The sequence below is a fragment of the Barbus barbus genome (assembly GCF_936440315.1).
Source record: "Barbus barbus genome assembly, chromosome: 1".
Classification (NCBI taxonomy): domain Eukaryota; kingdom Metazoa; phylum Chordata; class Actinopteri; order Cypriniformes; family Cyprinidae; genus Barbus; species Barbus barbus.
The window spans coordinates 34,201,851-34,224,887 of NC_136729.1; the positions used below are offsets into that span (position 1 = coordinate 34,201,851).

Consider the following 23,037-nt stretch of genomic DNA (forward strand, 5'->3'; position numbering starts at 1 on the left):
CGAACCAAGCACACCAATTCATGGGGGAAAAGTGGGTTCATGCTACATCATCACCATCCCACAGTGCACGGGAACTGGGGGACTTGCGGTACCAGATAGGAGACCTATGGCCACCTCGTCAAATCAATGCCTCACCACGTGGATACTGTTTTGTGAGCTAAAGTAGTTCCTACAGGTTATTAGGTAGGTGGCCATAATATAATGGCTCATCAATACATATATTCATACTGTATGTGTGTATATATGCATGTATATATGTATATAGGATGTTTAAGATCATACAAATAAAATTACAGCATATTATTCATAAATTATTCTGTTCCATGTCTAGTCTTTTTTCCCTTGTGTCACTATTGCAGTTCAAACAATTCCCTGGAAATCCTACAGTCAACCCAACCTGAAACAAGGCATCTGCAATTCTTTGTACTCCCATAATCGAATGCCTTTCCCTGTGAAAAAAGGAAAAAGCAATGTGAGACTTAAATTTCTCCATGTGGAATTCACCGAATCTTGAGAGGCAATTACAGTACTAGAATGGTGCAAGAAGGTAGGGGTTTCTAGGCAAGAGGAATCGTTACATTGGGTAAAAATAAAGTTGCTTCACAGTCTTATTGCTACTTATATGAACACTTCACACAAATTATTTTTTTTTTTACTCACCCACAGGTTATTCCAAACCTCCATGACTTTCCTTCTTCTGTGAAACATACAAGAACATTGTTTGAGAAATGGTTTGGTCCATAAAATGAAATGAAAGTCAGTCGAGATTACCAACATTCTTCAATCATTTTCTTTTATGCTTTTATGCATACTAATGTTATAGAAATGTCATTGGAATGACATGAGGGTGAGTAAATTTGAGAAAAACTGAATTTTAATTTTTGGGAAAACTTTCCCTTTAAAGTCAGCATTGAATCCAAATGGACTGGAACATCCAGCCACCAAAACAGACAAATACTCTACCGGCTTCTCAGACGGTGGTGGCGAAGAGGAAGATCTGCAGCAAGGGCATCACCTTCAGGGTTGACAGGTCTGCAAGAACAGCCTGCAAGAAGAAAAGAATTGAAAATGCAAAAACGAAGACTCTTTCTGGCCATCTAATATACAAGCACGGCTGTAGATTTAAGCTAGTGGTGTCCATTATGGTAAATATTCACAGCAGAGGGATCTATTCAGATTACCTGGCAATAAAAATTAAATATGATCCTCCCATTACTTGTTTCACCTCTGCTGTGTTTGATCAATTTTCATCAGTTTCTCTTAATTCTCTAGCTGAGGTAGTTGGGCAGTTAAAACCTACAAACTGTGGTTGTGATATTATTCCATCAAGTAATAATTACTTAAGAACATTTTTTATATTATTGGTCGCAGTTTACTGACTTTAATTAATAGAAGTTTCAAAACAGCAGTAGTTCAAATGGATTTTAAGCATACCATTGTACAGCCCATTTGGATCCAAATGTTTTATCTAATCACAGGCCTAATCCAAAATTGCCATTTTTATTAAAATTTCTAGAAAAAAAAAAAAAATTGCATTAAAGCAATTGCAGACCTTTCTAGTTAAAAATGAGATCTTTGAGAAATTTCAGTCAGGGTTTAAAGCAAGTCATAGTACAGAAACGGCCTTGAAAGTTTTAAATTATATTTGTATTTCGATTGATTCAGGCAGCTCAGTGGTTTTAGTTATACTAGATCTCAGTGCAGCATTTGATACCATTGATCACAATATTCTTGTCTCTCGTCTAGAAAAGATGAATCTGGAGTATGGCACTTGAGTGGTTTAAATCCTCTCTTTTTAATAGAACGTTTTCAGTCCATTTTGGTCAACATTAATCTAAAATAGCCCCATTATGCTTCTGTGACCCTTCAATGAAGCATAATGTTTTTCTGAACTCTTCCCCAGATGTGTGGCTTGACATAAACCTGTTTCTGAGCTTGGGCTTGGTTTTTGCTCTGATATGCATTATCAGCTGTTGAAACCTTTATTAAAACGTGTGTGCCTTTCCAAATCATACCCATTCAATTGAATTTGACACAGGTTACCTTCACTCAAAATCTAGTAACACCCACAAGCAATATGAATGCTCCTGAGCTAAATTTCAACTATCCCAGATAAGGGTATGAGTACTTATGCAATGGAATCATTTAAGTTTTTTATTTTTTATAAATTTGCAAAGATTTTAAAAAACTTTTTTTTTTTGCTTTACCATTATGGTGTATAACTCCATACACTATAATGGTAACGCAAAACAGCATGTAACACCGATTTTACCATCACTTCAGTGGTTGCCAGTGCAGTACAGAATTGATTGTAAATTATTGATTGTTGTATATAAAGCATTGCATAATTTGGCAATTTCTCCTTCGTATATACAAAACAAACAGGTCTCTCAGATCAGCAAATCAAATGATCCTAGACATTCCAAGGACCAGATTGAAACTGAGTGGTGACCGGGCATTTGCAGTAGCCGCTCCGAAGCGCTGGAATAAACTACCTCTACATCTCAGACTGGCTCCGTCATTAGGCTATTTTAAACGAAAATTGAAAGTGCATTTACTTGAATTAGCATTTAGTGTTGTTGGTCATTGTTTGTCTGAAAATTAATATTGTGCTATTTTATTTAGAGATTGTACAGCAAATTGGTCAGTGTTACGTTGTTTTAATTGTGCTTTATAAATAAAATAAACAAACAAAAAAACACCAGGCACTTAAGGTGCGGTGCGGTCATGTTTTGCGAAAGATTTCTGAGAAGTTCAAGTTGATCATACAAATTTGCCGCACTCACCAGCAACCTCAGTTTGAAACTGACAATGTTATTGACTATGAATAATGACCTTTTTTTATGCATGAGAAAATTTGCTGATGTGACCACACCTTTAGGCGAACAACAAAGACGCATAACCGTCTATCCAGTTCCACTAAATGGAGTCTGCTGCCCACACTTATGTGACTCAAGAGCTTGAAAGGTGCTAAGAGTGCATCCGCCTCACAGGAGACGTTTGGGTGGGGGCCTTCAGAAGGAATCAACTGTTCTCAAGCTTCGGTCCATATGGAATTGGAAGCAAATAAATTTAGAGGCCCCTATCAGGTTAGCACATCTCCTCTAACGTTTCATGACCAGGCCTGGGCACTAAAAATACAACGTGTTATGATACTTTCTCCTGTAGGGACCAGGTGGTACATAAGCAAGCAGATACTGTCCAGCAGCATCTTCACAGCGTATTGGGGCCCAGGCCCGTGCGTCACTGCGGGTTACAGCCAGAATTAATGAAAGCAGGTCAGATGCACTTTTACTACAGCTGTCAATCAAGCAGTTGAATGCGACAGCATCCGACAGTGCAGACCTCAGGATGCTTTCATACGTTCAAGTTTTAAGTTTCAAGTTAAATACAGAAATTAAGTTTAATAAGGATTTTGCATATTAAAATATTTAGTAGGTAAAAATTAATTTTATCAAAATATACAGTGCCTCTGATTTCAAGGCAAGACATTTTCTAGGTTCAGTACAAGTTAAGCAAAAAATCTGAATTTGTAGAATGATATTAAATAATTTAGATTTGTCTCCTGTTTTCTTAAAAAAAGAAAAGAAAAAAAAGCATAATCTTGATTACGGTATACAGACTTTTCAATGAAAGTGTAGGGGAATCTTCACCTTCATACAAAATTCCAAATGGCATGGATTCCTATTGAAATAACTGGACTGCACACGTGACCACTATTTAACGTGGTTTAAATCATAATTTTACAGTTGTTATAAGTTATCACGTTACATTGTAATGGCAACAAAGATGTAAAATTGGATGTAATTCACACAGAAAGGTTAGTAAGCCATTTATTCCTAACTAAAATCAATGTTAACACTTATTGTTTACATTTTGTCCCTATTTACTTCCATTGTAAGTGCCTCAATGGAACAGAGGTTTTTGTGTTTATAAAGAAAAAAAATTAAGGACAATTGGAAACTATTTTGTGGTAATCAACATCATGCCACAAATGCTTTTTTTTTTGGCTTTAACTTGCACTAAACCCAGAATATTATTTTAAGTAATGAGTTATAAACTGTTACACATACAAAGGCACAGAAGGATACAGACACACACATATACAGTGTTGACAGTTAACTGTCATGCTAAAATTCCCATCACATCGTCAAAACATTTTAGAGCTGGGGTGTGGGGGACTTGGTCCACTTTTAAAAGTGGTTATCCCAGCAATTTTGAAACATGTGCCTTGGGTAGACTGGGTTACTAGTGTTGGCTGTGAGTGAAGACACTATTTTTGTATTGTTTAACACACACACACACACACACACACACAAGTAACAACCTCAGCTGATGCCAGTGATGTCACTTCCATTAGGTTTTCGGCTCGGAAGGCAAAGACAGCAGCGGCCAGGACTGAAAAAGAGGGACAGACAAACAGTCATCATCCAGGAAATTGGATGTATGCCATATAACTGACTGACCCTTCTTATTTAAGAGTGCCCTAACATAGAGGTCACATTTTCAAAATGAAGGTAAATTAAAAACAGTTTAACACCTCCTAAACACAGCGATTAACTATTTATCCATTAAGTTTTTAAGTAAAATTATATATTTCATGTTCATAATAGTTAGCAAAAGGTCAGAAAATATCGATCTACCTGCTACTATCTCTAAGGAATCATATCCTAGGATACGGTCCCATAACAATAGGAGCTGGTCAGTGGACAGGTATCCTGAGAAGGACCGGACTATCCACTTAAAGGCAATACGCAACCTAAGAAAGATATACACACACATACTGAGAAACACTCCCCAAAACATACACACAGTATAGACCTAAACCCTTATTCAAAGTTTGTTATTTGCTTTCGCAAAAGTTGAGGCTTGAGACTTGTGTGTGCATAATTCTTCCACTAGATGGAGCTGCCCTGTTACAATGTAACTCTCACTGAAGTGACTTCATAATTTCAGCTGGAAACTAAAGCAACATAAACTTCATGTGAGCATAAATGAGACATTAGTGAACATTCAGACATGAGAATAATAATGTGTAATAAATGAAGCCTTTAGTTGGTTTTTAGCCCATTGCTATGAATTTGCTAATGTGCTCCTTGGTGGTGTTTAGCCTGTTGCTATTAAGTTAGGTCACGAAGTGTTTAAACACTAAGGTGTTTTAGCATATTGCTTTGCAGCTGTTAAGAGGTTTCGGGAGGTTTTTAACCCACTGATGTGTGGTTGCCATGATGTTCTAGGTGGTTTTAATCATGTTCCTATACAGTTGCTAATGTGTTCTGGGTGGTTTTTAGCCTCTTGTGGTGTTTCTGGTGGTCCCTTAATATTGCTTTGGTCTCTCTTTCATTGTAAATTGATCTTATTATTCAGCAGGTTGAAATTTCAACTTTGGAAAGTTTTGCAGAGACTTTTAATAGTTAAGGTTGGGGGTTTAGAATAATATTCTTGCCATAAATATAAGTTTATTAAAAACATTATTTTGTTATTAATCTAAAGATAGTACATTTGTTAAGTACATGGGCTCAGAACCAAATTAGATGAATCAATTGTCAAGAATAATTATATAGATGCTACTACTACTATGCGTAGGAGCAACATTACTATTTAAATATAGCTGCAAGCAGCAATTAAGGGTCCAAGCACAACAGAGGTAAAATAAATGGAGCTAAAAAGCTGTCTTTAATTACTCAGTAAAGACCAGGGTTCGCTAACTTAAGTTCCTGTAGACTTAAGTTCCAGCCTTGCTTCAACACACCTGTCTGTAATTAAGTAGCCCTGAAGTCCTTGATTAGCTGGTTCAGGTGTGTTTGATTAGGATTGAAGCTGAAATCTGCAGTATGGTAGCTCTCCAGGAGCAGAGTAGGAGACCCCTGTTAAGCCCGAAACACACTGCACGATTTTAGCCATCCTGTAAGATCATTGAATGCCACGCTGTGCGACATGGATCTAATAAACCTGGCTACGACACATGTGTAGACTGTACGATGATGATACCTATTGACTCGTAGGCTACGACGCACATTACTCTATAAGATTAAAACGTTATCAGCATGTGAGAGTGGTAAACAAAAAGAGCATGATAAATCACACTTTAGCAGTTGTAGTTTTTGTGTGTGCTGAAAAAACTGGAAGCGGCAAAAGAGGAAGGCATAAGAGCTTGAGGTAAACAGTTGGCTGACACCAAAAAAGGCTAGGAAAATTATCTATCGTCCAATTTGGTTTGTCATTCCAAATCTAATGAGACCAAAATTATTTTTGGCCAAACTGTACAGAAGTTATAAACAGAAACGTCAATTTTTTTCAATACTTTTTTTTAGTAGTGCTGAAACTACTCATGTGCCATCAGGTCAGGCTTGTAATAACACATACTAAGTTTTATCAGAATCCACTAACGTGTTGCAGAGATAGCATTTTGTTCTTTTTTGCACAAACTTCGAAAATGGTTTGATATATCAAAAAGCTTTGGAAAACTTTTTGCCAGATTGCTCTGAATATGGTCTTTTACAGTTCAGAAGTTATTAGCAGAAACATTAGCACAAATGTGGTCTATTGGTGGCGCTAGAGAGTTTGAGTTAGAGACTCCAAATTTTCTGTTGTTAATGATGAGACCGTCCTCTACATGTGTGCCCAATTTCATAACTTTACCCCCAAGTGGTTCTATAATATTCATAAGAGTCATAACAATAAGCTAAAGCGTATGTAAAATACAGACTTTTATTACAAAATTTCAAATGGTTCAAAATGGCTCACATAAGAAAATTGGGTATCATCTGATTTGGTATGCTGCTCCAAATCTAGTGATATCACTCTTATGATTGATTAAACTGTTCAGAAATTAAACAACATGTCAATTGTTTATATCTTTTGACCAGTAGGTGGTGCTGTGCCGATACTACTCATGCGCCCTCAGAGCACGCTTGTTATAACGCGTGCAAAGTTTGGTAAGAATCTGCTAAAGATATAGCCTAATGTCCATTTTTTTCGTGAATTGCGTCAAATTCATTAACACGCTTTACGAGAATGGTTTGGTCTATTGGAAATCTTTTGAAGACGCCAAGTATAAATTTACATTTTGGTATGCATTTGACTCACCATGAGCAAAGGAAAAAAAACATTTTTGCATCTAGACCTTACAGTTCAAAAGTTATTAGCAAAACTATGGGTGCAAATTTGGCCTATTGGTGGCGCTAGAGAGTTTGAGATAGAAACTCAAAATTTGCTATGGTTAATATTGTGACTGTCCTCTATCTGTGTGCCAAATTTCATAACTTTCCATATGGGCTTCCATAGAATTCTAGAGTGGAAGATGAAGAAGATAAAGACGAAGAAGAAGACTAACAGGAGGACTACTAGGAAACTAGACGATTCTGTGCTTGGTCCCTAATAAATGACAAATAACCAATAAACAAGAATAAAGAATAAACAATTTTCATATTTTTTTATATATTGTACAAGATACTCTATAAAAAATTTATTTGAGTAATCTGCAATGTGAACTCACGGCTGGGCTCCAATCTCTCTTAGATGGTAGAAAAGCTGGGGAAGATGAGTCTGCAGTAATCTCTCAAACTGCAAGCACAAAGACACTATACCCTAACACACACACACACACAGGTTTGGTGAGCTCAGAAACAGCCATCATCCTAAGGAAACTGACAAGGCAATCAATCATGTTACATAAACATCATACACACACACACACAGATACTCACAGATGGATGTGAGGCGATAGAGTGCAGTCTGAAGAAGTAGCGAATATACATCTCTCTAAACACGCTGTACAGCTTCGAAGGCTCATTATATAAGAAACACAGTGGTGCAACTGCAGCACAGGATACAGATAGATGCTTGTTTACAAAATAGATTTTGCTTTTTGAGGCTATGTGCTTTATTCTTCATACTCACCATACATTGAGAAGCCATGGAATGGAATGACACCTATGGGACAGAGAGGTCATTTTCTGTTAGAACGATTACTGTTATTACAAAATTATTTCAGAAAACTGAAAACTAATAAATCATCTATTAAATGCATTGGCACTGGTTTCTGACAAATTTCAGAGAATTCAACAAATGAAGACTATACGGTGCATGCTGTGTTGCAAATACTTTGCTTGTAAAAGCTTCCTTCTCACCATTCGGTGGGTAAACCACAGCACACTGCTCTGAGCCAGACTTGCCTGAGAAAAAGAAATTTTATAGACTGAAAAGGATTTAAGGAAGATATTATATCAACAATGATAAACATTTCAAAGACATTACTTTGGATGCAAGATTTAGGCGGTGTAGCGCAGTTGTAGTTGAAATGCTCCAGGACTGCAGTGTCTCGAGAAAAACACAGCAAGACCTGTGCAGAAAAAAAATGGAAAAAGAGAGTGACGATGATGTAGGCCAAAAACAGGAATTGAGTTAGCATTTTAGCACTTCCAGTTCTATCGCCTGAAGTCAATGGGTTTTTTGAATAGGTTTTTGGTTATGTTAGGTAATTGCTGTTATGTTATCACAAACTGAATTTTCATGTTTTATTCTATGATATAATTAAAAGCTTTTATTAATCTGCTAACTGGTGCTAGCAAGAGCAGTAAAAGCTTGCTAGCAAGAGGCTTAACAGGACTACAAATGTTATCGGGAACATTATACATCACACCGAACATTTAAAATGATCTACTCACTAGTCTGCTTTTACAGCCTCATTGTGTTTATCACACTCTTGCAAATTATTCTAAAACTTGTATGAAAAATGGTTTTAAATAAAGACTGAAAATGTTGTCATAAGCTGAATGCTAGTGATTACAGTCTAGTTGTTTATAGCCATTTCTGGAAAAAAAAAAAGCTAAATGGGTTTTAGTTGAGAAAACCAGAGTGATACTAACTTCTGGGTTGGCCTACAAAAATACGTCATCACTGCAGCTCTCTATAATTGCCAGCACACACAGACATGGATTACGCAGTGTGCACACATTGTATCTTTGCTAAATTGATTGTTCCCTGGTCCAATTACATTTGAAGAGCCTCTTAGAGCTGTAGCCAGCAGAGGTCAAGCAGATGTGTTTTTCTTTTTTATTATTTGCCTCAAAATGGAAATATAATTAATTTTAAAAACAGCAATCTTTTTCAAATCAGTTATATCTGCTTTCTATGATGCAGGTTTCTCAGTAACTGCATTTTCTTTATTTGTTTTTAATGTATTTCTAAAGCTTTTATAACCATAAGTGGCCAAATTCAGTGCCAGTGACCTAAAAGCTCTTACAACATTGTGATTGCCACTTGTGCTCAGCCAAGTTCCACTCACATTTTATTCAAAAATATATTATTATATTATATTATAATAAAGCAATGTCAAATTAAAATGGAATTGAAGTGCTCTAAAATAAAAATAACAGACAACCTTTAGAGTTTGAATATCTGTTTAACTACAAAGAGCCGTTATTGGACTGAATAGTAATTATGAACCTTTTCACCCTACTTTTCATAAAATTCACCCCTCTAATCATCATATCATGACCACACAGCGTCTGAAATTCTTGAACTACCCAAAGAGTTCACACTAAACCAATATTTACAAGCAGCCCAGCTCTTTTATCACCTCACACCTGCAACTCATATTACTGTTCCATAGTGACAACACAATGTGCTTGTGAAGCCCCAAACAACTGGCTATATTTCTGTTGAATATTTCAGAGAAAACTCAGACACAAAGAGTCTCAGGACTGAAGTAAAGAGGAATATTGATGGTTGTCCAGAGGATACCAGCTAATGAAACACAAGTGAACAGCAACTTTAAAAATCTCTCTCAAATTGCTTGCTCTTCAGGATTAATATCTGAACTTAATTGTTTTCATAACCATTTATGAAACTAATTTAGGAAGAGTGCATTATTCCCTAAAACGGCCTCATAAAAAAGGCAGTGTGTCTCAGCATATTTAGCTATTTTATAGGAAAAATGAACCCGCAAATTAAACTTGATTATGATTTTGTGGTGAAAGTGAATATCAAGCAGTGGAAATATAATAAAGCTCATATGACTCATGAATAGAGAAGTCTATTTAGAGAGGTCTATCTGTGAGACTCCACAACAGTCCTATCTGGATCTATCTGGTTTTAGGTACATGAAGTCAAAGAGCTTGATTTTGCATGGGTAATGTTCTCACGACAGTTTAATCTACAGCCATATATGTTTACAAAGACATCTATCAACGTCAAGTTCAAACTAACTTGGGAAATTGTTCTCCTCCTTTGATTATCAAAGCTTTTTATGACTCCGTGAGAATTCTCATTTGTAATCAGCTGACCGAAAGGTTGTGTTGTAAATGTGTAACAGAGAGTGACATGCATTCACTCACTTGATATAAATAGTCCTCAAACACAAAGTAGTCGTCATCATTACTTGCAGTAAGCTTCACATCCTGAGAAGAAAAGGCATTAGGCATTTTTATCAGAAATGGGACACTTTTTAAATATATAATAGCATTGCAAACAAAAACAATTCAATCCTCTTGACATTTTATCTGTTTATTAGTTAAGCAGCTTAATCTTGAAGAGATGGGTCTTTCAGAATTGTTACTCTATTGGTCAAAACCTATTATAGAATATTCAACAGAACAAATGGTGTATACAAAACCATTTCCATCAAATAAACTATACTGTAAATGTACCTTATATATTAGGTTGTCCACCAGCAGGTCATGGTGTATGACTCTAGCCTTCAGCTGTTCATAATGTGTTATGTCCTGTTTAATGAAATAAAAACAAAAGAATTGACACAGAGTCAGTTTATCTCAGTCAGCTGAATTGAATTAACCAATACATAATGGATAACGAAGCACCTATATGCAGATCGAACTATGCCCAGTCATTACAGCTAAGTTAATTATTCTAACTAATTAACTAATTAAATTGCTATTGTAAGCAGCATGTTAATAAGATTGCTGGGTCAAAAATGTTAAATGTCACAAAAGGCTGTACTGGAACAGATCACTGCAGATAATTAGAACCAGATCTAAATCATATGATTAGATGTTATGCTCTGTTTTTTTTGCTTAAATATTCATTTTTTATAGTAGTGCAATTTTATTTTTTTATAAATAAATGCCCTTTTCATTAATAACCTTACTGGCAGAAAGATAAATGAATGTGATATAGATATATATATATATATATATATATATAACATGTTACATTAGTTTTCCATAATTAACTTTGATTATCGCTTCATTTTAAACATTTACGCCCTAAGACGGTCTCCAATTATGAGTCTTTTTAAAAGCCCATTGCCCTCCTGTTACCTGGAGGGACAGGTGAAATTTTTCCCATTTTTCTGAGAATAGGTATTTGAGCTGGTCACCGTCATCCAGACAGCTGCTTTATCAGCAGTTACATAATTGTTCCACCTGGAACATTTAAACATCTTGTGATTTCCCCTCTTCCCCTCTCTGTCATTCCACTGGCTCCTGTCCTGCCCACATCTGCAGCACTAGCTCAAAAAGTGAGGGATTACTCTACTGGTTTAAAATGTCGCCCCACGCCAGGTGTTTGTCTTCTTATTAACACATAGAGAAAGTACATTCTCCAGATGCTGTTTCACTGCTATAATGAAGGCCCAAGGACCCATCAGCCAACTGGGAGACATTGCTTCATCTCCGAAAATGGCAGCTATTAGACGGCCAGGGTGAAAAATCACAGCAGGTACCTGCTCTGTCATTTCTGCCCCACAAGCAGCTCAAAGCTAATTGTATTAGGAAGGATTATGTATTTAAGACAAGTTTTCACACTTGATTGGACAGCTTGGTCTGGACCAGAGTACAATTTTAAAATGTCTTTTCACATTTTAAAAGGCATTATGCTATAAAAAGAACGAAAAGTATACATCATTAATAGCAGCTGCCAAACCACCTTTTAAAGCAAACTTAGATAAGCCTCAAATATGGTACACATCAGCAAAAATTGCTTTCACACCAACCAAACATACTTCATTCTGATGTCAACTTGATTTGAGCCTTAACTAAATCTCTACTGTAAAAATATGTTTACATCTTATATTTAATTTTTATTAACCCTCACAAAACATTGTGTTATGCTTTTACGACTTGTACTCTGAAACTGTAATTTGCACAGCATATGGAATATTTCAGCCATGAATGTGTCTGATAAGTACAAATAAATATCCATAAAATGTCAGTTCTGGCACGTTCACAACAACTGCCATAAATGTCAATTAAGATATACAAACAGTTTCATCTGTTTAAATGTACATAAATATTTATGGTAGTTTTTATATACAGTGGGTACGGAAAGTATTCAGACCTTTTTGATATTTCAGTTTTTCTTTTTTAATAAATCTGCAAAAAGTTTTTCTGTCAATATAGGGTGCTGTGTGTACATTAATGAGGAAAAAAAAAGAACTTAAATGATTTTAGCAAATGGCTGCAATATAACAAAGAGTGAAACATTTAAGGGGGTCTGAATACTTTCCGTACCCACTGTATGTTTGAGGGTCTGTGCATGACTGTGTGTGTATGAAAGGGAGAAAAAAGTATATACACTACCGTTCAAAAGATTGGAGTTTGTGAAAGAAGTCTCTTGTGCTCACCAAGGTTGCATTAATTTGATTAGAAATACAGTAAAAAGAGCAATATTGTAAAATATTATCATAATTTAAGAATTGTTTTTAAATGTTATGTATTCCTGTGACGGCAAAGCTGAATTTTTCAGTCATTACTTTCACAAATCTAATATGCTGATTTTGTGCTCAAGAAACATTTATTCTTATTATAAATGTATTACCGTGATCCATTTGACATTTTCTTTGGGATTCTTTGATGAATAGTAAGTTCAAAGAATAGAGTTTATTGGGATTTTGTAAAAATAATTGTCACTCATGTTCAATTTAATGTGTTCTTGCTGAATAAAAGTAACAATTTATTTTAAAAAATAATAATCTTACATACCCCAAACTTTTAAACAGTTGTAAATATATATTTTCCCTTTGAAAATGGCTATTGAAACTATTCCCACTTTACTCTGAAGAAGCACTTCAAGTGAAGACTCTGATAGGTGCAGGGCAGTACCATCTCATATACGCACAAAATTCACTGGCTCACTTTCATCTGGAATAACTGTCAAAACAGTGTGCCCTTTCTAAATGCAGTTTGAAATGGAGTCATTACCTCAGGATCATTAGTAGTATTCAGGATGAGAGACCATAGCTGGGCCCTGAGACCGGTGGGGCAGCCCTGCCTGCTGTACTGCTGCGCCGCTGCACTGTCTTGCTCGCTCACCACTACAGAAATGCAGAAAAACAAGTGGCACCCTCACACATCTTAGTAAACACTTTTAGAGAGAATCCTTCTGGATGTGTCTAAAACCTAAAGCAGTCTGTCACTGACAAAACAAGCATTGTTTTGTATATAAAGGTGCAAATCTGAATGTTCAGCAGCCATTAATCAATTTTTCAGTGTCACGTGATCCTTTCAGAAATCATCCTAATACGCTGATTTAGTACTTAGGTTACAATTACAGTCTTGGCCAAAAATATTGGCACCTTGCAATTCTGTCAGAAAATGCAACCCTTCCCTCAGAAAATTGTTGCAGTTGCAAATGTTTTGGTACTCACATGTTTATTTTTTTGTTTGCATTGGAACAACGCAAAAAAACAGAGAAGAAAAGTCAAATCTGATTCAATTCCACACAGAACCCAAAAAATGCACTGGACAAAATTATTGCCAATATTTTTGTCCATGACTGTATCATTATTATCAATGTTGAAAATAATTATAATTTCATTAAATTGAAAAAAAAAAAAACATTTACACCATTCTGTTTTATGAATGTGGCATCATGGGAGTGGAGGAAGCATCTATGCTGCCTTCAAAATCTGACCAGACTGTATTATTTGAGGGAAAATGGAATGGCAAATATTAAACAAATATTCTCTACAAGACCCAGAGATAAAGCAGCATTAAACAAGCATTCGTGTCATGATAACGACAAAAAGAGTTTATTTTTACCTTTTTTTCCAATGTAAATGTGCTCACTCTCAAACAAATCTGTGTTGAAACAGCGGAGAAACAGAACAGAAGAAAGAGGGCAAACAGACCATACAACACCAATATTTAAACATGAGCAATGAACCTCTTTGGTAACATTAAATACAATACATAAACACAATACATAGAGAGTTTATAGGGTCAAAACTTTACAAGCAGGAGTCATACAGTAGGTGAAGCCTCTGTTGACTTGTGACGTGACAGTAAGAGAAAAGCTTATCAAAAACAGGAGGAACATCCTATTTGGACTAGTGTGAAAGGGATCTTGGGGTAGCGGAGCTTAGCCCATGTAACATTACTCCATTACTCATCATGTTATGGATGAAACGTGTAAATAATTACCTGAAGGAACATGAGTGTGATCATCTATACCAAGCTGTCCATAAGTAAGGCCTAGTTCTGGATACATTTCCCTCTGCAACAAATACAAATATCTGGTTAAAATGATCAAAATATCTCATCCCTACCAATGGAGGAGGGTTATATTTATGATCATTGTGAGACAATGTAACAAAAATTCACATAAATTTCACGTAACATCAATATTCTGGTAAATATTTAGGTCAGATAAATTTTAGAACCGGTTATTAATTATGAAACATTGGTTTAAATACATTTTTGTACTAATTTTGCATGTTTTTTTAAAAGATATGTTGCTTTTGCAAGGATTGTAAGTTTTTGTAACATTCTGTAATATTCAGCATGTCAAACTCCACAAAAAAAACATTGAAAATCACAAGGAAACTGGTTTAAAAAAGCAGTGAGCACCAAGATAGTTTTCACAATTATTTAGATTTTTCTCTACCTCTTGATTACTGTAATCTGTTTAGAGAAATGGCTTCAGATGATAATCAGCAGTCACGATGCACATCGTTTTTGTCTTGACATGAAAACAGAAGGAAGTGAAATAAAAAAAGGGAGACTCACCATTTGAGGAATGTCACGGATGTTGAGGGAAACCTGGATTAGTCCCCAGTGGCTTCTGACTGTGAGATCTTCACTGCGCTCGTTATTTGGGTTTTTTAAACCAACCAACACCTACACAACAAGAAATATTATGTTTCATATTACCTAAATAAGAATACATATGTACAGTAAAAAGTGAGACATGATAAATGCTACAACCTTTGATAACATTTTCTACAAAACCTGGATATGCCAATTATATATAGCCAACAATAAATAAACCATTCATAAGTGTAAACACAGTGGCTCTGTGGTGCTATCAAAACAACCTCTCAGTCAATTCTCACTTTAACCAAACATTTCCTGAGGGAATCCAATCAGCTGCTTCATATCCAGGCCTATCTTTCTCATTTGGACCGGATGTTTTCAATAAACTGATTTGATTATGTAAGCGAGACCCACCTCAAGGAAGTCTTTGGGTGCGTAGACAGGCCTGAATTTGCTTAGGTCTGCAAAAGGAGAAAACAGATCTGAGTGCTTCCAAACTTGTATATTATAATAGCCTACCAATTAGTGTCACTGAAAACATGACAACGAAATTCTCTTCAATCATGTCAAAGACATTCTGTTATAGTTTGTATAATGCAGCAGACATAATAGCTCTTTTAGTAATGGGTGCCTTAACTTGCAACATCTGTATCTTAATTTCTCTCTGTTATCTGTGGCATTTCACAATGATTAATATTGATAAATAACAGCTAAAAGATGCTGTCAGTTTTTAAAACTCTGGCAATGGATCAGAAAAATTTTACAAAGTACACAAAGAAAATACAGTACTGGAGTCTCACACAGAGCTTCAGAAGATCTGGAATATGGTTAAAAATACATGATTTTATGATACTTTCTGTGTATTATTTGGACATACAAAAATTCCTATTCACTTTCATTGTATGGAAAACAGCATAAATATCTACTTTTGTATTCCGAAGAAGGAAAAAAACAAGTTAACTAACTAAATGTGATGGAGTACTATAAATGATGACCAAATGTTCATTTTGGAAGTAATCCTCTAACACAAACAAACTTTATTAATCTGGCAATATTACTGTGTGTTTTGTATGTTTACTGTGTGTTTTACTGTACTGCAAGTCATGCTGAAATTGTAAGTCAGAACAAGAACAAGAGAAACAAAGTGCAAGGAGAAGGAAGAATGCAAGAAAGAAGCTAAGCAATAGCTTTAGTAATTGGGATGTGGTCCAGGCATCTGGACATGCTCTGGATTCACAGGAAGGGCTGTTTATGCCAGTGTCCTGCACAATGCGGTGAATGTTATCATATACACTGCAAACTGATACCATTGTTCTGGAGCTGTTATACTGCTCAGGGCTTCTGTGTGTGAGCCAAACCTCTGTGTGTAAACATTCTGCAATGCATGAACACACACCCACACTGGGATGCAACCTTGAGCATGTCAGAGTGGAAGCACAGACTGCGAGTGTTTTACCATTACCTGATTCATCAGTTCCCATCTCGTTCCATTTATTTGTCAGCTCTTTCTGCTCTGGGACTGGCCGCTGTATAAGAGGAAAAAAAAGACAGTTTAATTGCTCAAATGCACATGTAAATGAGTCATTGTACATACACTGAAATAAACCTTTACCTTCCGTGCCAATGGAATTCCCAACTCAGTGCACATACTGTTCAAACTCTTCAGGATCCTCTTCTCCCAGTTCACCTACAACAAACACACAAGACAAACTATCAGTCATCTATGCACTCTGCATGGCTCCAAAATGTACTTAGACACTTACGCCACACTTAATGTATGAATGTCTTTGAAATTTCACCAAAACAAGTTTGTTAAGTCATGTTACAAATAATGATTCAAGATTTGAGAGTCAGTTAGATTTTTATTTTCAGAAAATGCATTTAATTGATCAAAAGTGACAGTAAAGACCTGTATAATGTTACAACAGATTTCTATAACAAAATACATATAAATAAATACAAAAATCCTGAAATAAAACATATCCTTACAAATATTAAGCAGCACAACTGCTTTAAGTAATAATAAATATTTTTGAGAATCAAATAACCATATTAGAATTATTTCTGAAGGATCACGTTTAGGATTAAGACTGAAGCAATGGCTGCTGAAAATTCAGCTTTACAATCACAGAAATAAAATGCATATTTAAATACAATTTATATATGTATTTAATAAAATTAATATTACGTATTTAATGTCATATGTATTTAAAAATATATATTATTGGCATTTTTTGTAATAATATTTCACAATGTTATTGTTTTTACTCTATTTTTGATTAAATAAATCCAGTCTTGCTGAGCATGAGAGACTTCTTTCAAAAACACTGAAAGATCTTACTGACCCAAACATTTTAAATGTTAATTTATTTTTACTGAAGGATAACCAGTTATCAACATGTTTATACTGTAGTTAATGTGATTAACTACATCTGTAATTCCTCTGCACCTTTGTGAACTTGAGGAGAACTTTCTTAATACAGTACAGTGAGTGACCTTAACACCAGATGATTAAAAATAACGGCTCAGAAAAATGAAGTTTGTTCTGAGAAAGTGTCATTTGTCTGAAGAGTCAAATGCAACATAAAATTCTGTTACTTAAGCAATGACATTCAGACATTTAAAATGAGACTTACAGTAAGAGCTCAAAAGTGTTGAAATACTGTTTTATGCCACTGTATTCGAGCATAAGCAGAGAAATACAGTATATAAAGACTAAAAATGAGAGAGTCGGAATAATAAAGATAAAGACGTAAGAGAAAGAGGGTTGTACCTGGGCTTTGCGCATATACGCCAAGGGCTCTTTGGTGTGTTCAGAAGGTGCTCTAGGGTGCCCAGAGGGAGGCAGACTGTACCACACAAACATCAATGAATCACATTAGTTCAACATGGAATAATATAAATAAATAATAACTACTAATGATGGATTCAACAAAAGCATATACCATTGATTAACAAACACACAGCTGAGAGTAGATCTGTCTTTAAATGTTTTTTGTTAATTCTTCTATGAAGAAAACGAATGGGATTTTTACTTGTATTCATATATTTGCTCCTCCCACTCTCAAACTCTGACATACACCAGATCTTCACATTAACGTCTACACAAAAAGACATTCAGCAGGGACACCTGTACTATAACACACCAAGGCATCAAGGCACCATACTCCATTATCAAACTTTATGAAGCTCTTTCTTTCAGTCCCTTCAGTCTTTCCTCAGTCCCATTAACTTAAAACACTCATTTAAGGATAAACACATCACCAAAACTGACAAACAGAGAACGTGTATCTACAAAACAACTCACAACACTGTCCATTTTCAAACAAGGGGTCATATGTTTAAAGGTATACACATATATACATATATATTGCTTTTTTCTCATCTGGAACAATGTCCAGCTCAAACTATTTTATCTGTAATCTGTATTGTACCTCAGACTCTCTTGTCAGCCCTGTCCTGTATTTGGATCTGGATAATTTTAGGCTTAATAAAATTATTCTGTCTCTTGTCATTTTTACATTTGGCCAAAAGGAGTTCCTGTCATAAAACTGTATAAATATTAAAACTGGAAGAACAAACATTATAGAAACTTTTAAAGTACCTCTGTCTCTGTCTGTCTGTCTGTCTGTCTGTGTGTGTGTGTGTGTGTGTGTGTGAGAGAGAGAGAGAGAGTATATCATCTTGTCTAAATCTCATGTCATCTTTTAATTGCTGATGATCTCAGTATGGTAATACAGGAATAAAATAAAATAGAAAATACAAGTAGAAGAAACCAGTTAATGTACGTAATGAACTGCATTAGAAAAAACATAATTTTATATTCACAATATATCACTTACATGTGTAATTCCCTGTAAACGGCATTTTGTAATTTTCTCTCCCAACCTACAAGAATGAAAGGATCAGTGACACACAAGAAACACATTTATCACTTCACAGCAATTCATCACTTGATAGAAGTCGAGATCATATATTATATGTTCAGTCACATATTCATTAAAAAACAGGTAACACTTTATAAGTATACACTACTTATAATAATTTGCTAAATATTATTTTATAGTTAATTCATAGTTCACAGTATAAACTGTAGTTTAATACATTAATAGCCTCTAAACAAGTAATGAGTTCTTCATTCATTGTCACTGTAATTAACACAATTATTATTGTTTAATTACCTCATGTAAAGGGTTAGATAATGCTTTGTCAACAACTTATTAACCATAAATAGTTCTCACTTTAGATTAGGTCACAGAAAATGGGACAATTTCATTAATTAAACCACCCTATACTTATATACCTCCATAGTTTTACACTGTACTGTATATTCTTTTCCTTTCCCCTAACTCTAACCCTAAACCTACCCATCACAGAAACCTAGAGAGAGAGAGAGAGAAGGTTAGGTTTAGGGGATAGAATATACAGTTTGTACAGTATAAAAACCAGAGTCTCTGGAAACTGCATATGCAAATGTGTGTGTGTGTATATGAATGCGTGCCCTTAATGTGTTTGTAAACATTTAAAGGGACAATGAATATGAATGCAATTAATGTTCAATATGTAGGCTGGTTTAACGCACTTAATTAATTACATTATCCCAATTTCTGTGACCTAATTTAATGTGAAAACTATGCAATCCTTATTACCAATGAACAATTCGGTAATGAAAGCATATTAATTGAGATAATTACAGTGCAAATGAATGAAGAACTCATTAATGTATTCACTACAGTTTATGAACTATAAATAAACTATAAACAGTGTTGGGGTGTAACTAGTTACATGGAACGGAATTACGTAATTTAATTACAAAATAAAAGTAATTGTAATCAGTTACAGTTACTGAGATTTAAAAAACAAAATGACAGTTACTTATGAAAATGTTAAGGATTACAAAGGGGGTTACATCAGATTGTTTTTTTTCACACACACTCCCACATACAGATTTGATTTATTTATTTCATAATTTGCAGTGACTGCTCTATAATACGAAACACCAATGTTTCAGGAGTTTAGAACGTGCTTATTCGATAACTCTTTTATTTCCTATATGGGTTTATGTATAGCTATACTTCATTTTTTAAAGATTAACTATTTTTTCCAAGGCATTGTCAGATTCCACTGTTTCCTGTCATAGCTATGCAAAGATTTGATTTAAAAAAACAGTATCATAGCTAAAAATATATTTCTTGCTTATCTTTCTGAGGTTAAATATGTATTTAACCTCAGAATGATCTCAAAGTAAGTCTGATTTTGTGGTGGCTGTGCTTCAAAGGGCACATTGATCTGTGGTTGGTAAGTTGGTATGATTCTTTAGGGTCTTCATGAACAGTCTGCAACATACTTTGGTCAAAATTCCTCAGTGGTCGTGTAAAACAACACCCTTTTTACTTTCCTCTGTTCACAGCGACTCATTTTGGGGCATGTCCCTTTAAATGTTAATGAGCTCTGCTCATCCGCCCCTCTCTTCCGTGGAAGAGCAGAGGCGATTTGCAAATAATCATAAAAAAAATTAAGATTCTTATGTTCTTCTACATCCCAAAACTACAAAACACCTGCATTGCTTACCAGACATTGTCGCTACAGCTGCTGGAGCATAGAGAAAATGATGGACTTCATACAACTGGCTGAGGGCGAAAATATGCTAATATTGGACAGTACTTCAGCGGTTGAGGGTGGGGCCTAAGCAATATGACCTCATACTGCTCAGAAAATCAAAACGGTTTAATAATTGAGACTGTTTAGGATTTTGGGGGATTAAAAAAAGGAGAGAATGGATTTTTATCATTGTAGGGTGGTTGTGTCCACACACTGCTAAGATACATGTATATGCAAACACCAAGTGAAAGTGAATTTTGCATCCAATGGCTACTTTAAAATTGAAATATAATCTTAATTCAAGTGGTGAAAGATTTCGAAAGCGTGACAGTAATCAGTGTTAAGTACTACTGTAAGGTTCAGTCTGCCTGGTTTACATGTTTGAAAATGATTAACAGTTGAAAACATTAGAAATTTAGAAAAGTAATTAAAAAGTAATCACATGTAATCAGTTACATTACTTTTAAAAAGTAATTGAAAAGTTACGCTACTTATTACATTTTAAGTAGGGTAACTTGTAATCTGTAACCTATTACATTTCCAAAGTAACCTTCCCAACACTGATTACAAACTACTAGTTTGTTAATGATTTGTAAGTACTTTATTATTAGTGTATACTTATTATAAAATGTTACCAAAAGAGACTCTAATATGCTGATTTGCTGTTCACGAAATATTTCTTAATATCATAAATTTGTGCTGCTTAATATTTTGTAAAAAAAAGTAACTATTTTTTTCACTCGTTGATTAATAGAAAGATCAAAAGAACATTATTTATATGCGAAATAAATATTTAAAAGAAATATAAATATTTAACAATGTAAATGTATTGATCAATTGTTGCTGAATAAAAGAAGCCTATTATTTAAAACAAAAAGAAGAAAAAAATAAAATAAAAACACTTAGGCTACTGACCCAAAAACTTTTGAATGGTAGTTTAAAAACTGTACCAATAATTTGGTTTTATTTTGAGTAAAAGATGCTTGAAATTTCATTCAAAATATTCCTCTACATCCGACAGCCATGACATACCTGATGCCTTTAACAATCTTCTCACATCATCTTTCAGCGTTTCCAGTTTAATTTCAGGTTTGTGCAAACATTCCTAGGAAGAAAGACACATTTCTGCGATGAAACACAAGCTGCAGTTTATACTGCAGTGACCGTATATCGTGTTGCACACTCTGCAGTCATTTAGCTGAAGCTGCTCACTTTAGCCTGTTTCTCCAGCTGAGAGTGTAAATGCGTCCCTTTGAGCCGCTGAACAATCTGCGTTATAGAGACAGACAGCTCTGCGCTCTCGTCCATCATTATCATCCTTTTAATGTGATGTCGACGGGATTATCTGATCATCTGTTAGCGCTGCAGCATCACAGGATGAAGCACCACATCCAGGCAAACCCTTCAGGAAACACTGGCTTCAACACAAGGTTCCGACATGCCTTTATGAACTTTAATAATAAGAGTTCCTGTTGTAAAAATCGAAATAATGAATTCCACAAAATGAACTTGTGTTTTTATTAGGTATTTATTTTCTTTATTATATATTTATTTAATCCACCTGAAAAAATACTACAGTAATTTATAGTGTTTTTGAACCATACTAGCCTAGTAAAGTGCATTATAGTTCTGTGTATATTATAGTATTTACAACACTTTGTTAATGAATGCTACAGCATACTGTAGTATAGAGAATTAGGAGTTACGTCACATTCTCATTCTCTATTAACTATAGTGAACTGATAAACTGTAATACATGCTGGAGTATACTTAGGTGTGTACTACGGTAAACTGTAGTGTATTGTAGTATAATATACCCAGTAGTTGTAGAAAACTTTACCCTACAGTATTGGGTAAAGTCGTTTGTTTATATTACTAGTTGTTAGCTATATTACCACAGCAACTATAGAATTACCACAACAAATGAATTCAAGAACTTTACTATAGTATGGTTCAAAAACACTATAGTATTTACTATTACTACAGTAGTTTTTCATGTGGGGGAAAACATATTAAAATAATACATTTAAATAAATGTAACTTATTTATACATCATGGTAGGATTTCATTATTTAAATGACTTTGTTTGATTTAATGTTTACTTCAAAACTTTAAAAATCAAAAAATTCTAAATGGAAAAGACAGGGGTTTCAGAGAATAACAAGATCATTATGTGTTTTTTGTTTTTGAATTCAAAAGATAATATGTGACCCTGGACCACAAAACCAGTCATAAGTGTCAATATCTGAAAGCTGAATAAATAAGCTTTTCATTGATGTATGGTTTGTTAGGATCGGACAATATGTGACTGAGATACATCTATTTGAAAATTTGCAATCTGAGGGTGCAAAAAAATCAAAATATTGAGAAAATTGCCTTTAAAGTTGTTCAAATGAAGTTCTTAGCCATGCATATTACTAATCAAAAATTATGTTTTAAT

At 34.7% G+C, this 23,037-nt stretch overlaps 1 protein-coding gene across 1 annotated transcript; it reads right to left on the reverse strand.

The window, feature by feature from the left end:
- Positions 1-228: 228 nt before the first annotated feature.
- Positions 229-21,994, reverse strand: LOC306867264 (TBC1 domain family member 19-like). Its single transcript, XM_079412867.1, has 23 exons — positions 21,810-21,994; positions 21,630-21,702; positions 18,839-18,884; positions 17,770-17,845; positions 16,609-16,683; positions 16,459-16,522; positions 15,411-15,457; positions 14,970-15,080; positions 14,385-14,457; positions 14,004-14,042; positions 13,164-13,276; positions 10,653-10,727; positions 10,341-10,403; positions 8,260-8,344; positions 8,133-8,177; positions 7,903-7,935; positions 7,710-7,819; positions 7,499-7,590; positions 4,644-4,759; positions 4,328-4,398; positions 964-1,045; positions 661-697; positions 229-449 (listed from the first exon to the last, which is right to left on the reverse strand). The coding sequence occupies exons 1-21, from the start codon at positions 21,912-21,914 to the stop codon at positions 971-973; spliced, it is 1,587 nt and encodes a 528-aa protein (XP_079268993.1). The 5' UTR covers positions 21,915-21,994; the 3' UTR covers positions 229-449; positions 661-697; positions 964-970.
- Between the last annotated feature and the right edge of the window lie 1,043 nt (positions 21,995-23,037).